The following is a 16161-nucleotide window of genomic DNA, read 5'->3' on the forward strand; positions in this document are numbered from 1 at the left end:
CCCTCATTACGTACTATTTGAACCTTCTCAGTGGCCTGGACACTGAATACGCTGCCCCCAATCCCCTGGCCCTGGTTCATCCAGCCCAGACCATCAAACTACTTGTTTGAAGTGCCTAGAAGTTTATAGGGTAGGAGACAGGACCTACCTGCCCTCCCCACTCCTATGTGATCTTTAGAAAGTCCCTTCCCCTTCCTGTGCTTCAGTTACCCTGTCTCCAAAATGAGGCAGTAGGGCTGGACCAGGGCGGCATCTCAAATGGTCGGTATTCGTTTCCTGGAACGCTGTGGTGAGAAGCCTTGTGTGGCTGCAGAGCGTTGGGATCGATTAGTAATGCCTGCCCTGGGCACAGAACTGGAGCATAGCAGCAAGCTTGCCTCTCATCCATTCTCACTGAGTGGAGTGGTATGGAAGTTCCCACCGTGACCTTCTAGGTCCCTCTACCTACTCTCTCATAGCTATTTGCATTCACACCTCCTCCCCACTGGCAGACTGTGCACGGCTACACAGTAGGAGCTTGCTGCTCACCGTTTTCTCTCTCAGGGTACCCAGCACAATGCCTGGTACATAATGGGCATCAGGATGTATTTATTGAATGAATTCCAGAAAAGGTTTAATTTAAATCCATTCAATGCATTGTAATTGGATTCAAAAAGTGTTTTGAAACCCTAATGGCAGGGAAGGGGTGGAGGACAGGGGTCCTGAGCCTGACCTGGGATGAATGGGGCTCTCCAGGGCCCTGGGGGTCTCCTTCCCCCGAGGCCTCGTGGCTCCTTCCCTCCAGCTGCTGGGATGAGGGAAGTGGGCTCTGGCTGGTTCAGAGGTTGATCTGAGTCTCCTGGACCCCCCCGGGGGCATGCACCAACCGAGCACAGTGCTTGCCCTCAATCCCCCTCCACCCCAGGGTCCAATTCCGGGGAATGCGTTGGCTGAGCCCTGAGGCCTGGTCCCCAGGGATGGTGGCAGGATGGAGGACTCCAGGTTCCTGGAGAAGGGGGCAGAAGAGGGGTAACTGAGAGGGCTCAACTGGGACAGTTTTTCAGAATATGACACAAGCTGAAAAGCAAACATACCCGAAGTTTGATGTAAAATATGTAGGGCTCAGAGTCGACCCTCTGAAACCCATCGGGTAGACCCCAGGTTTACTGGATGTAAGACCCCTCCCCTCCTAGGTTAAGGGGCAGGTTTGGCTGGGGGAGGGGCGTGACCATGATGGAAAGGCTGGAGTTCACTGGGGGCGGGGCCTGGAGGAGTGGTACCGGTTGGTTGGCTAGGTGTGGGAGTGGGCGGGACTATAGGGTGGGGAGGCGGGGTCTAAAGGGAGGGCAGTCTGAAGAATTGAGACAGATGACTGGCGGAGCAGCAGAAGTAGGCGGGGCTCTGTGAGGAAGGCCCTCGTGGGGTGGGGTCTTAGGGCCGGACAGAGTGATTGACAGCGCCCGGTAGGCAGGGCGGGGCGGTGACTCTCTGCTCTCCCCACAGAAACGCTAATGGACTCCACCACCGCGACGGCGGAGCTGGGCTGGATGGTGCATCCTCCGTCAGGGGTGAGTCAGTGGCCCCCAGACCCCTCGGGCTCTGCTGCAGGGCCCGGTGCCCCCTCAGGGCCCACAGGCAGGCCTGTCACCGCCCACCCTCCCAATCCCTGCCATCGTGGAGCACCAGTCTCGGCGACAGCAGGCTGGGTGCTCTCAGCCTTTACCCCATGCAATCCTCAGGGCGAGGTGGGAAGCGGGTACTCACACTACCCCCGTTTTACAGATGAGGAAAGTGAGCCGTCATTTCTGAGTACCCATTCTGTGTCAGATACTGTGTTAAGCACCTTCACACACTTCATCCCCAATCCTATAGAGAGGAATTGCCTCCATTTTACAGATGAGGAAACTGAGGCTCAGAGAGGTGTAGCCACCTGCCCGGGGCCCTATAGACAGTAAGTGATGGGGCTCAGGTTTGTATCCAGGGCTATGACCAAGTCCTCTCTGGGTCCCCATAACTCCAGGCTCCCCCTCCCTGGTCTCTTACCATCTTGCTTCCATGGTGGGGTGGTCTGAGCCCACGTCTGTGCCACGAGCTCCCTGAGAGTGTGTCAGGCACGGTTTGAGACTCCTTCTCCCAGCAACCAGCCCAGCACCTGCATACCGGCTGTGGGGGCCGACACTCCTGGAATTCTGTCTCGGCTCTGCCACTCGCCCGCTGTGTGCTTTGGGGCCAGTTCCTTCATCTCTCCACCTTTAGTTTCCTCACCTATAAAATGGTGACGATGGCATCTTCCTCACAGTGCTGTCGGGAAGTTGTCTGCAGCGTCTAACACAGTGCCTGGCATACATCGGGCTACCAAGAAAGCGTAGCTGTGATAATTATCACCATCATCATCATCCGTTTGAATAATTCACTCCTCATCCCTCTGGTCTCTGGGGAGGGCTCTGGACTCCATAATCCAGCCCTGCCCTTCCCCCTACCCCGGCTCCTCCACTGGGATTCAGCTGCTGCTCCGGGGAGCTGCGTCTCCCCCCAGCCCCCCAGGCCTGCGCTCTCAATAGGCAGGGCCCCAGGGTCAGCCCTCTTTCTGTGGCTCTTTCTTGTCACCAATTTTCCATCTGCGAAGGCGGCTGGGCCCACGGCCCCACCCTGCCAGTAATGAGGCCAGGCTGGGCTGCAGGGCCCCGGTCGCAATTATTTGGGGTGTTTAGGCTGCAGGGCCTCCGCATGTTAATTAGAGAGAGGGGAGAAAGGCAGAGTGCTCTAATTAAGTGCTCTAATTAAGTTCTGAAGAAGAGCAGCGGTTGTAACAAGGGGCTGACTTTGTCACATGGTGCCACCAAAAAAAAATTTTTGATGCAATGTAGGGAGCTTTGGCGTCGCCATTGAAGAAGAGACTGAGCCCACGAGCTCCAGCCCTGCCTTCCCCGTGCGCACCCCCATAGCATCCGACCCTCCCCAAGCCGGCAGCCCCCACTCTGCCCGCACAGCTCGGCCCAGAGAATCTGAGCAACAAAAGGACAAAGAATACCCCCTTGAGGGTGACACCATTCCTATCATCTGCCACCCCTCTCAGTCACATTTGGCAATTGGAGAAATAGAGGCCCGAGAGGAGAAGGACTCGCCCAAGGCTCACGTCAAGTTAGCAGAGCTGGGACTAGAACCCAGGATTCCCGGGCACTGTTGGGATCCTTGTGTTTCGAAGCAGCACAGGCAAGCACGAGAATAGTCTGTGGGTCTGTGTGAGCTGGGTCAAGCGACCTCCCCTCTCTGGTCTCTACTCCCTTGTCTATAAAATGGGGATAAACATACGTACCATGCGTGCTAATCGTGACAAAGAAGTGAGATCCTGTTAGAGCACCCAGCCCCAGACCCGGCGCGGTGGGACGGGGGGGGGAGGGGGTATACTCTGCTTTTGGGCTCCTTTGCGTCTACCCCAAGTGACGCCAACCCAACATCAAAGGGGACACACAGGGCCTTCCCCAACGGCCCAAGGGAAAGTCAGAGAGTGCCAAGAGCAGGCAGCCGCAGCGAGAGCCTGCTGCGGAGAAGACAAGAGGGTGCAGGTGCGCGAGCAGGGCACGAGAGTGGGAACAAAGGCTCAGCAGTGAGAATGAGCTTGGCCTCGAGAGTCTGGGAGGAGATAACACGGGCTCTGCACCCTTCCCGCCCGAACCTTCCACCATCTAGCCCAGCCCCCTCCAGCAGTGCGGCTTGGCAGCGCTCATCTGGGTGTTTGAGAGCACAGGCTGGGACCCCCGAGGGTGCTGAAGCACCCTGTGCAGGAAAGGAGGGTGGGCAGTCTCCCTCCAGGTACGGGAGGGGAGATCTTGGCAGTTGAAAGCCTCAGCACAGAGCTGCTCTCCCGGGAAGGGCCCTGTGTTCCCACCACCCTGGGAGTTTGGGGGGTGGGGTGGGGGAGGACTGCCTTCCTCCATCAGACAGGGAGTTCCCTCAAGTTCTGTCTCCCCCGTCAGACTGGTAGCCCCCCAGCACAAGCTGTGTCTACTCTCATCAGAAGGAGCTCCCTAAGGGCAAGGTGGTCCCCATTTTCCCTCCCAGGTCAGGGTCCACGTCTCCTTTATCGGATTAGTGAACCCTTGACAATGAGGCCACATCTCCCGTATAGACTAGGGGGGCACCAAGAGCAGGGCGTATGCCTTTCCCTTCAGATCGGGCTGTTACCCTTATAGACTGGGGGATTCCTCAGGGCCAAGGCCACGTCTCCCCCATCAGACTGGGAATTCTTTGATGTCTTCATCCTCAGACCAGAGGATTCCCCGAGGCAGAGTCTGTGTCTTCCCCCTCAGACAGGGCGTGCGCTGGGGCTGAGCCCTCACCTCCCCCAGCTGACTAGCATTTCACCCGCAGTGGGAAGAGGTGAGCGGCTACGATGAGAACATGAACACGATCCGCACGTACCAGGTGTGCAACGTGTTTGAGTCAAGCCAGAACAACTGGCTGCGGACCAAGTTCATCCGGCGCCGCGGCGCCCACCGCATCCACGTGGAGATGAAGTTCTCGGTGCGCGACTGCAGCAGCATCCCCAGCGTGCCCGGCTCCTGCAAAGAGACCTTCAACCTGTACTACTATGAGGCTGACTTTGACTCCGCCACCAAGACCTTCCCCAACTGGATGGAGAATCCGTGGGTGAAGGTGGACACCATTGCGGCCGACGAGAGCTTCTCCCAGGTGGACCTGGGGGGCCGCGTCATGAAGATCAACACCGAGGTGCGGAGCTTCGGACCGGTGTCCCGCAGCGGCTTTTACCTGGCCTTCCAGGACTATGGCGGCTGCATGTCCCTCATCGCCGTGCGTGTCTTCTACCGCAAGTGCCCCCGCATCATCCAGAACGGCGCCATCTTCCAGGAGACACTGTCCGGGGCTGAGAGCACATCGCTGGTGGCTGCGCGGGGCAGCTGCATTGCCAACGCTGAGGAGGTGGACGTGCCCATCAAGCTCTACTGTAACGGGGACGGCGAGTGGCTGGTGCCCATTGGGCGCTGCATGTGCAAAGCGGGCTTCGAGGCCGTGGAGAATGGCACCGTCTGCCGAGGTAAGGCCGCGGCGGGGCAGGCGCCCCTGCAAATGCAGGGTGGTCTTGGCTGCAGAGTGGAGCCTGGTAGCTGGAGCTCAGGCTGGCAAGGGCGAAGCCCTGGAGCTGACCTTGGGGCTCTCTGGGGCCAGGGTTTCCAAACCTGCAACCACCGTCAGCTTCTTAGAGCAGCACTCCCCAACCTTTTTGGCACCAGGGACCAGTTTCATGGAAGACAATTTTTCCATGGACCAGTCTGGTGGGGGATGGTTTCGGGATGATTCAAGCATAATGTATTTATTGTGCACTTTATTTCCATTATTATTACATTATAATATATAATGAAATAATCATACTACTCACCGTAGTGCAGAATCTAACGCCGCCGCTGACCTGACGGGAGGCGGAGCTCAGGCGGTGATGCGAGTGACGGGGAGTGGCTGTAAATACAGGTGAAGCTTTGAAGCTGCACAGCTTTGCTCACCTGTCTCTCACCGACTGCTGCTCGGCCTGGTTCCTGACGGGCCATGGACCAGCACCAGTCCACGGCCCGGGCATTGGGGACCGCAGTCTTAGAGGGTAGCACTTGGTTAACACTTCCTGAATGATGATCCATGTACGTGGTGCAGGTGGTATGCCAGATGATTGGGGTTGGTGTAGGATAAAGGTTCTTCATTTTAATATTATATGATTATTCATAATGTCAAGTAGCATTTTTTTCTTCACTTACAAAAGTGATATGTTCATCATAATAAATAACGTTTATAGACCAGGCACAGTGGCTCATGCCTATAATCCCAGAACTTTGATAGGCCAAGGCAGGAGGTTCTCTTGAGGCCAGGAGTTGGAGGCCAGCCTGGGCAACATAGTGAGACGCCGTCTCTACAAAATAAAAAAAAAAAATTAAAACTTAGCCAGGTAGTATGGTAGTATGCACCTGTAGTCCCAGCTACTCAGGAAGCTGAGGCAGGAAGATCACTTGAGCTCAGGAGTTTGAGGCTGCAGGGAGCTATGATCATGTCCTTGCACTCCAGCCTGGGCGACAGAGCGAGACCCTGTCTTTAAAAAAATATATGTATATATGTTAATAAGTTAACATTTTTTGAGCTTTTACTCCATTAGTCAGTATAGGCTAGGCTCTGCTGAAGTGTCAAAACAATAAAGTATTTGTTTCTCAATATAATGCTACATGTCCAACGTGGGTCAACTTGGGACTCTTCCCTTTGGGAGCTGAGCAGATAGAGAACCACCACTTGGAGTATTGCTATTGAGGCAGAAAGAAGGAAAGAGTGTGACAGAGTGTTTACTGGTTCTACAGCTTCTACCTGGAATGGCCAAAGCAAGTCACATGGTCACTTCCAATGCCAGGAAATGGGGAAGTGCCGCTTTACTGGGAGCCGGGCCTCGTGGCTGGCACTTGGACGGTGTGCTGAGCACTTCTATGACTTAACTCACTTAATCCCCACAAGAACCCCACGAGGGAAAGCACTGTTTTATATGTGAAGAAGTTGAGGCTCAGAGAACTCTTGCAGAAAGTCAGGAAAGCATCTGGGATTCTCGCCCAGGTAGTGTGGGTCCAAAGCTCCCCCTCCGAACCACCATGCCCCATAGTTAATTTAAGGACAAATATTAAAAAAAAAAAAGTAATACAGGTGGTGTTTGAATATGCAAAGAATCGTGAAGGTGGTGTGTAAACCTAAGAAGTTTATGAGAGGTGCCATGTGTTGGTATGAAGGCCATGAAGGTAGATAGACCTGGGTTCAAATCTCAGCCCTGCCAGTTCCCAGCTGTATGAGCTCGGCCAAGTGTGAAATGCTTTTCCACAGGGTGTGCGAGTAGGCAAGAGCTATAGACATGCACAGTACTCGTGATGGTTCCCAGTGCTCAGGCAGTGCCGTAGATGTTAACGGCATGAGCTGGTGCGTGCAAAGCCCAGCCTGTGGCAGGTCCTCAGCGCGAGCCTGATGGTGGCAGTGGCACAGGGGACCTGAAACCTACATGTGCTGCTTCCTCCTCATTCCCCATTGGAATCAGAGGCTGGGGGCGGATGCTGGGGCGCCTCCAATGCCAGGCTAGGAGTCTGGACTCTATTCCACGGCCCCGCAGAGCCAGTGAGAGCTCAGCCTGGGGATGGTTGCAGTGATCCTCGCCTGATAAAATGCTTGTCACATCTGCCATCTCTGTGGCTCCTTCCTCCAGCCCTTTAAGACAAGCAAGGCAGCGTTTTTAAGATCCCTGAGAGGATGAGCGGGGTGCCAGAAGGCAGGGGCCTGTAGGGAAGCCGCTGCAAGGATCTCAAGAGCGGATAGCAGCCTGGACTGGGGCGCCCACGGCGCCGGAGGAGAAGAGGGCTGTGATGGAGGGCTGTGTTGCCAGTGAGGGGGATGGGATGTGACAAGGGGTCAGAAAGGGAGGAGGGGGAGGAGTCAGGGATAACAGGGAATTCCAGCTTGCAGGGAGGTGATGGTTCTGGAAAAACATGGGGAAATTAGGGGAAAGGGCTGGTTTCTTGGGGAAGATAACGACTTTGGTTTCGTATCCTTGAGTATGAAAGCGCACAGCCTTCGAAGATAGCAGTGGCGAGACAGGGTGTGGGGGACAGAACAAGCAAATGGGAAACCAGCCACTCGCTGTCAGTTGTTTATCCAGCGTCACACTTCTACAGAGCTTGCTCTACGTCAGACTTTGTGCCGAGCACGAGGTACTACAGAGAAGGGTCGGGCTGTGGCCCTGCCTTCTGGAGCTCAGGGTCTAGGGCAGGGAGGCGACCTGTCCATGAACAAAGGTGGTGGCGTAATTAGAGTTGTGTCAATAGGAACTGCTCAGGCTGCGGTGGGCACAGAGGACAAGAAGGCTTCACAGAGGTGGTGACAATGGGGCTGAGTCTTGGGAGAGGGTTATGTTGGGTAGGTGGCCCAGGACTTCTGGAGGATGGATCTGCGTGAATAAAGGCCTGGGGACGTGAATCAGCTTGGCTCCTTAGGGAGGCAGGTTTGGTATGGCCGTGGCTAAGGGCGCGTGGAGGGGTGTAGGAAGAACTGTCACTGGAGGGGTGCTCAGGTGAGGAGGTGTATTAGTTACCTATTGCTGCGTAACAAACTACCCCAAGACTTAGCAGTTTAAAACAACAAACACCTATTATCTCAAAGTTTCTGAGGGTCAGGAACCCAGCTGTGGCTCAGCTGGGTGCCTTGGGCTCATGAGGTCACAGTCAAGGTGTTGGCTGGGCTGCGGTTTCATCTGCAGGCTTGACAGGGGAGGGATCTGCTTCCAGGCTCACTCCAGGTTGTTGGCAGCCTCTGTCCCTCACCACGTGGGCTTCTCACACGTGCAACGACTTCCCCCAGAGTGCGACAGCCAAGAGAGAACATGGGGAAGCACCCAAGACAGAAACCACAGTCTTTTTATAACCTGATTTCAGAAGTGACATCTCATCACTTCTGCCATATTCACTTCATTAAAAGCAAGTCACCAAATTCTGTACACACCCCAGGGCAGGAATGACACAGGGTGGGAATTCCAGGAGGTGCGGTCACTGGGGCCGTCTCAGAGGTTGCCTGTCACAGGCAGGTTCTCAGAGTCAGAGCCTCTCCCTGCAAGTCGTGAGGGTGCGAGGTGATGCTGGGCAGGACGAGCCCAGTCCTGGCTCCCTTCCGCTCCCATCTTCCCCCGGACCTGACGGCCCAGGCCCTGCCCAGCTGGCCTGGGTGTGAATGGGGGCCAGTCGGGGTGTGATTAATGAGCTCAGGGAGCCCAGAAGGACACCAGCTGCTGCTATGAGCTGTGCTGCAGCCACCCAGATGTGGGGCTGCTCCAGCCAAGCCCCACAGGCACCGGCCCTGCCAGCCTGGGACGTGCAGGAGTGGCGATTACAACTCCCATCTGAGTGGTCGGCCAGCCGCGTTCTCATCGCCTTGCTTAAGGATGCTCAGCCTTGACTGCGGCTCAGAATCGCTTGGCAAGTTGGTTAAAATGTAGGCTCCTGGGTCTGGCTCGGACCTTTCCCCTGGTCTGGTGGTGTGGCCAAGAATCAGCATTTTTAAACAAGCAGCCCTGGCGATTCTGTAATGGGACCATTAGCTCAGATATTCGATGTGATAACACACCCTTGGCTAGGCCGAGCTGGGACCCGAGGCCAAAGGGATGACGGCAGCCCAGCCCCAACACCACCCCGGGGAGCGCCCGTACTAAGTGGGGGGCATTGGCAGAATCTCTAAGAGGGTGAGGTTTGAAAAGGTCCACTTAATATTGAGACATAATTTGATAGGAAAAAAATCTATCACTTTGCTCGTATAAATTAGAGAAAATGAGGCTGGACCAAGTCTCCTCGGCAGATGGGGAGTGGAGTGGTCCTCGTGGGCAGTGGCCACCGTCCCAGGGGTGGACGCTGATGGCTTGGTACGAGTTCCTGACGCCGTCAGTGCTTTACACAGCTACGGGCTAAACCGACTCCATCTGACCAAGTTCCTCCGGTGCCTGCTGTGTGCAGGGCACCGCGGGAGAGGGTAGGGCTGGGGGAAGCGCGTCATTCACCACGCATGTCTTGAGTGCCACTATAAGCCAGGCACGTACCGGTGGGGGAGAATTCAGAAATGAACAAGACGGACACTCCTCCTAGAGTTTGTGGGGAGATGGGGAAGACGGGGGAAAAAGTTAATGAACAAATAAGAGAACTCGTTGCAGACTGTGATGGGTAAAGGGGTAAAGAAAGGTGCAACCATCGAGATCAAAAAGCGGATCTGCTTCAGGAAGGGCTTCTTGGAAGAGGTGTCATTTGCGCCGATGGGCCCGGGAGGGCTGAGGGTACCTGGGAAACCCCGACACTCGGGCTTTGGCCTTGAGGGGCTGCTGGGTGAGCAGGGGACTCAGACACATGGGAACAAGGCAGAGTGGTCCTGCCAAAATGACGTCCCCGCAGGCAGAGCACTTTGAGACCATGAGGAAGAAGACATCTCTTTTGACCGGGGGTCTTGAAGGCTTCAAGGAGGAAGTGGTGTTCGAATTAGGCCTTGAAGAATGAGTAGAACTCGGATGGGTGAAGGGAGGGAGGGAATTATGGGTCAGGGAACTGCAGGATAAAGGACCCAAGGTGTGACAGTACAGGACATGTTGGATGGTGGCCGGTGCTTGGCTGGGCGTAGGGGCCTGGGTGTGACTTTGCTCACCTGTTCACTATTCACTATTCGCTGGGTACCTGATCTGGGCCTGTGCTGGCCGCACAGCTGTTGGGTGAGTACACCTGGAGCTTCCTTGAGCTCTGGCCCCTTCCCCTACCTCAGTCCCCATCCTCCTCTGGGTCCCAGTCTCCACTGGGGCTTCCCACCAGCAAGTCTGCCGGGGGTGGCAGGAGGTGTCCCTGGAATTCCTTCTCTGCAGCAGCTGCTCCCGCCCAAGGCCCCGAGTCTGTTCCTCTGACTCTTTCCAGCTCATTATAGGTTTGATTGTCAATGTGCCCTGCCTCAGTTTCCCCAGGCCTATCTGTCTCTGGATCCCTACTCCCCTTGGTCTCTCCCTCCCCACATCAGCCCCTCTTCCTCCTGCCCAGCAGGGGCCCCCAGCCCAGCCGCTTTGGGGGGCCCTGCCCTCCTCTCTCCCAATAGCCAGCGTGCATCTGTAACAGATCTGGAGGCAGTTCCGCAGCGAGCGTGATCGCTGCGATGCTATCGGGGCGTAATGGGATTTTTAATATTTAGCTTGGATGGGGAGAGGGGCTGCTGGCCAGCTTGGGTGGTTGCTCACACATGTGGATTCGCTGGCTCCCGCTCAGACTCCCCGGTTCCCAGCTGCTGGGCTTCTCCTCCCAGTCGCTCCCTCTTGTCCACCCTGCCCTGCTGTGCAGCCCCCGGCCTGCTCTCCCCCACCCATGGCCTCTCCTTGACCTTGGCTTTGGAGACCTGGTTTCCAAGCCCAACTCTGCCGCCCACTAGCCGTGTGACCTGGGACAAGCAATTGACCCTCTCCCAGCCTTTGTTTTCTCATCTGTAAACCAGGATAAGCAGAAGGGCTGTTGTGCAGAGTAAATAAGAAAATAGCTAGAAGTGTGTTATAAAAATAAGGACTTTTATGAACACTGTCTCTGCCTATCAACAGTATGGGGTTTGTTTTTTTTTCCGGGTGACCTTTTTATTTTGAGGAAAAAAATAACTTCTGTCACAAAAGCAATGCAGGTTATTTATAGAATCTTTAGAAATTACTGATAAGCAAAAAGGAAAAAAATTTAAAATCACCCATAAGCCCATCACCCAGAGATAACCACAGTTAAACTGGCATAAATCTTCCCAGGTATATTTATGTGTGTTTGCACATATTGATTTTTTTAAAAGAAAAAATGGACTCCTGCTTAAAATACTTGAGGATTTTTGACTTGATAATATTTCGTGGACATCTTTACGTGTCATGTTAGAGCTACAACATCACTTTGGGAGGCTTTTAGAATTCCATGGTATAAATGTACCATAATTTATCTTCTACTCTTCTATTGATCCACAGGTAGTTTGCTTGCAGAATTTTGCTGTCTTAAACAAATGCTGGCGTGAACTTCATTGCTCCTCTGTCTTTTTGAACCGCTGCTGGTATTTGCATAGGATACATTTCCAGGCGTGGAATTGTGGGGTCAAAGGGCATGTATTTTTTTTTTAGAGCTTTTGATACACATTGCCAAATTACCCTCCAGAAAGGCTGGGCCGATCCTGGCAGCAGGATCTGAGAGTGCCTGTTTCCCTGCATGCTCACCAGCATGGGATATTATGCCTGTGGCTTTATTTTCTGTTTCACTCCCAGAATCCTGTGCTTCCCCAGCCAAGGGAGGGAGAAGGCCAGGGGTCCTCTCTGGACCCTCAGAGTTGGATCCTGGGCCACCCTTGGGGTGGCCTCCTTCCCACCCTGCTTTCAGCTCCAGGCCTTCTCACAGAGCGGTGGCCCAGATGTGTCTGGGGGAGTCTGCGGGGGTGGGGCCCGGTCAGTCGTGGGGGAGGGGAGGCGGGCGGCCGCCAGCTGGCAGGGCCTATGCTGGCTGGGGAAGGGTGTGAGGCTTGGAATGCAGGGTAGGAGGGAAGGCCCAGACCCCCACACAGAAAGTTCTGCTGCTTCTCTTCAAGGGCAGGGTGGAGACACACAGTTGGGGAAGGAGGAGGGGTGACAGACGACCCTTGAGGACCCCCAGGCTCAGACCAGGGCTGAGACCACACAGGCCAGCCTTTTGGGAAGGGGATTAGAAGGGGATCCTGGCCAATGCACTCAAGCTATCAGATCTTTGCTCTTAAAAACAGAAGTTCTACACCCTCCCTCACTTCCTGTTTTCTATCCATCCATTGGTCCATCCATCCATCCATCTAGGATATATCCATCCATCAAACGCCCACTGGACACCAGCTTTTGCTTTTTCTGCTTCTTGGAGAGGTCAGTGATGTCTTCATAGGGGACCAGCAAGCAAACGCATATTGAGTGTCTCTTACGTGCTGGCATCAGGGGGTCCTAGGAAAGATCAGTCCCGGCCCCTGCCCTCAAGGGCCACCGAGCCCAGAGACGTGGGCAGACGCATCCGTGGACGGTGGAGGTGCAGGGGGGCTGGGGTCGTGCTCAGGAAAGCAGAGCGGCAGGAGGAAGGGCACAGAGGACCCAGCCCGTCCAGGGGAGCAGGGGTCAAAGGCGGCTCTGGGAAAAGGGGGCGCCTAAGAGGAGGTGAGTGAGACCGGAGTTACCCAGGGCAGGAGGAGGTGCCAGGGTGCGTGCTCCAGGGGGTCACTCCAGCCCTCTCTCCTCTCTGCATCAGCACAGTGGCAGGATCTGGGTTTCAGGGTGGGAGATGTTTCTTTCTCTCTGCTCTTCATAATCCTGGTGATCTGGGCAGGAAATAGGGGATATGTTTGGCTCCAGAATACCTCGTTCATTTTTCACTCAAATAACACACTCGCTAGGTGCCTGCTCTGCGCCCATTCCCGGGCCAGGTGTGAGAGCTGCCTGGACGATGAAGGCCCTTCTTGCCCTCCTGGAGACTCCAGTCTGGGCTGGAGGAGACAGCTCCATCCATAACTACAACCTTGCGGCATGTAGGAGGGAGTGGGGAGAGCACTCGGGGGGCTTCCTGGAGGAGGAGGCATTTTCCCAGGGCTTTGGAGGATGGGAGGAGCCAAGGCCAGACAGGGAAATTAGTCCAGAAAAAAGATGGTCAGAAATGATATTTATTTGTTTATAACCCTTCCCTCTGGGTTCCCCTGGACAGGGTGCAGCCCTCCGGGGAGGAGCCGAGGAGAGGTGTTCTCGGCCAAGGGAGGAGGAAGGGAGGGGCTGCCAGGGGTTCAATTCCACCGCTGTCAAAGGCCGAGGGAGGCAGGCACTGGAGGGAGTCCCGAGTGGCCTGGAGAGGCCGAGATGGGAGGTGGAAGGTGCCACTGTGTGCCCAGCACTGTGCTACGTGCCATGCTTCCATAATCCTACTGAATCCTCTGTGATATTACTAGTTCCATTTTACAGATGATAAGACTGCCTTCCAGAGAGGGTAATCAAGTTGCCCAAGGCCACACAGCCACTAAGTACTGAGCCGCAACTGAAGCCTGGCCTTCTCCATCTTGCTGAACTGCTACTGACCTGGGGCGGGCCGATGGCAGATTGCACTGCCCTGTTACCCCTGAGGCCCGTGTCTTGTCCACCTGGCCACCGAGCCTCCATCCCACTGGATCTGTGGAGGGGACCAGCAGGGTGTGATGGGAAGGGTCTCAGTTTCCTTACCTGAGAAATGGGGACGTGAAGCCCTGCCCTGCCCACCTCTGGGTCACTGAGAGCCCTGAGATGGTGGACGTGAAAGGAGTTTGACAAATAACTGGCCAGGGACTCAAGTCCGGGATTGTGGGACTTCAAGGGTCGGGGGGTGGCACTTCTGGGGCAACCAGAAGGGTTTCTCAGGGGAGGAGGGAGGCTGTGCCCGAGCCCTGAAGGAGGAGTTGCTTTCTCATCAAGAGGCCAGAGAGAAAAGTCCCCCATCCGTCCCACACAGCGTCTACCAAATGCTTCCTCCTGCTGGCCCTCCCGGCCCCGTTGCCTTGAATCCTCCCATCAGATTGGGAAACTGAGGCCCAGGCCAATGTCTCAACCCTCTTAGGTGGCAGAGGCAGGTCTGTGCTTTTGTGCTCTGATTCCTTCAGCACCCGTAGTAGGTGCTCAGTCACCGTGTAGGTTTAGGTAAGGTCATCTCCATTTTACAGAAGAGGAAACTGAGGCTTGGAGAGGTTAAGTAGCTTCTCCAAGGTGACAAAGCAAGGAAGGGGCAGGATTTGAACCCTGGCCATCTGACCCTGAGCCCTGTGCTGTCTTCTCTCAGCCCCAGATTGGCTCATCTGCACCCTGAAAACGCCAGGTTGACGGGTTTGGTCACAGGCTGCCTCCAGAACGTTCCAGCAGGACCATAAACAGCTGGGGAAGTTCCCCTCCCTCCAGCCACTGCCTTTTCATCTGGCTGAGCTTCGGGATCTGGCAGGAGAGGCCCGTTTATTGAGGAAGTTTATGCATTTAACAGTTTAAGCCTTTCTAAGCCTGTGGTACAACAGGATTTGGGAGCCGTTAACAATCCTGTGTGGTTAAGAGATTTTCATTGCTCTGCGGCAGCTGGCTCAGACCCAGCTGGCCTGCTCCAGCCTCTGCCCCACCCTGTAGGGGCACCCTTACCCTGCACCCAGGGCCCTTTGTCCTCAGCCCCCCTCGCTGCTGCTTCTCCCTGCTCCCCCACCCAAGCCTCCAGGTACGAACTTTGACCTCACACCTCACAAGAGCAACTGGGGCCCAGAGAGGGCAAAGGAATTGCCCTAGGATGCACAGCAGGTGAAAGGCCTGAACTGAGAGCTGCCTGAGTCCCTTCCCCTGTCCCAGACTCCCTGCCTTGTTAATTCTTTGCTGGCAGAACTCCAAAAGCCTCTCTAAAACCAGCATCTGTCTGATCCCCACCAGGCCTTTGGGGCAGGGGGATGGGGGGCGGCTTGGCCAGGTTCACTCACCTTGTCAGGTACAGAGCTGAAATCCGAACTCAGGCCTGCCGAAGTCCTAATGAGAATTCACACCACGCCGGACTGGTGGGGTTTTTCCATAGCCTGGGGGGAAATGCCGTTTGTAATTATAATGTCTTACATATGTACAGTATTTATTTACTTACACCCTGCTTTGTTCCAAAAAAGATTGGAGGCTGCTTTTGTGTAACATTTGGTCTCACCCCATGAGATACTTTGATCTGAATGGTGCCCACGTGAGAGCAGCACAGCAAAGGATATTATCACCACTTTAGCGACAGGGAGAGCTGAAGCCAGGAGGGGACGTGACTTTCCCGGGGTCACAGAACACTGTGGGGGGCCGAGCCTGGACTAGAAGCCGGTGCTGCAGCCTTCTAGGCCGGGGCTCTTTCCAGAGCCCCTGGTCATCGCTAGGATGTCCAGGCAGACAGCCCTGCCCGCCCCCCTCCACCTCTTCTTTTGCAGGGGTGAGACCCCAGGGCTCCCCTGAAACTGGACAGGAGTCTTTGTCTCCTTCCTGGGTGGGGAGGGGGTGCCTGCCTCAGGGAGAGGACTGTGTGAAGAGGAAGGGGTGGGTGGATTTGGCAGGATGGGAACAGGCCCCTGGCAGCCTCGGCTGGCCGGTGGCTGGGGGCCCTCGCTGGTGTCCCCAGCTTTCCCTGTCCCTCCCCACGGGGCCCTATGGGGTGTTGCTGTTTTGATCACAGATACGTGTTTTCTGGTCCTAGTAACCTGTCTGCCCAACCAGCCACCAGGCCAAGGAGAGGGCCACAGAGGCACGTCACTCCCATCTCACTTGCATCTGAACGTGATACATGTGCTTTGTCTCTTGTTCTCTGTCCCCCCCAACCCCACAAATGAAGGAGGCTGAGGCAACTGCTCACCAGCCTCACAATTATAAAGCCTGAGGCCCAGACGGGCACGGTGGCTCATGCCTGTAATCCCATTGCTTTGGGTGGCCAAGGTAGGAGAATCACTTGAAGGCAGGAGTTCAAGACCAGCCTGGGCAACATAGTGAGACCCCATCTCTACAAAAAAAAATAAGAAACATTAGCCAGGTGTGGTGGTACACCTCTGTAGCCCATCTACTTGGGAGGCTAAGGCGAGAGGATCACTTGAGCCCAGAAGTTTGAGGTTGCAGTGGGCTATGAT

The 16161-nt window shown here is 55.4% G+C and overlaps 1 protein-coding gene across 3 annotated transcripts in view; it reads left to right on the forward strand.

Moving 5' to 3' along the window:
• Positions 1-16161, forward strand: part of EPHB2 (EPH receptor B2) — a 176406-nt gene that overhangs the window by 59791 nt on the left and 100454 nt on the right. For all 3 annotated transcript variants that reach the window (XM_075994870.1, XM_020281000.2, XM_075994868.1), the window contains exons 2-3: positions 1483-1547; positions 4351-5035. In XM_075994870.1, coding sequence (XP_075850985.1) covers positions 1483-1547; positions 4351-5035 — 750 coding nt within the window. The remainder of the gene's footprint in view (positions 1-1482; positions 1548-4350; positions 5036-16161) is intronic.

The sequence above is a fragment of the Microcebus murinus genome, chromosome 2 (genome assembly GCF_040939455.1).
Source record: "Microcebus murinus isolate Inina chromosome 2, M.murinus_Inina_mat1.0, whole genome shotgun sequence".
Lineage (NCBI taxonomy): Eukaryota > Metazoa > Chordata > Mammalia > Primates > Cheirogaleidae > Microcebus > Microcebus murinus.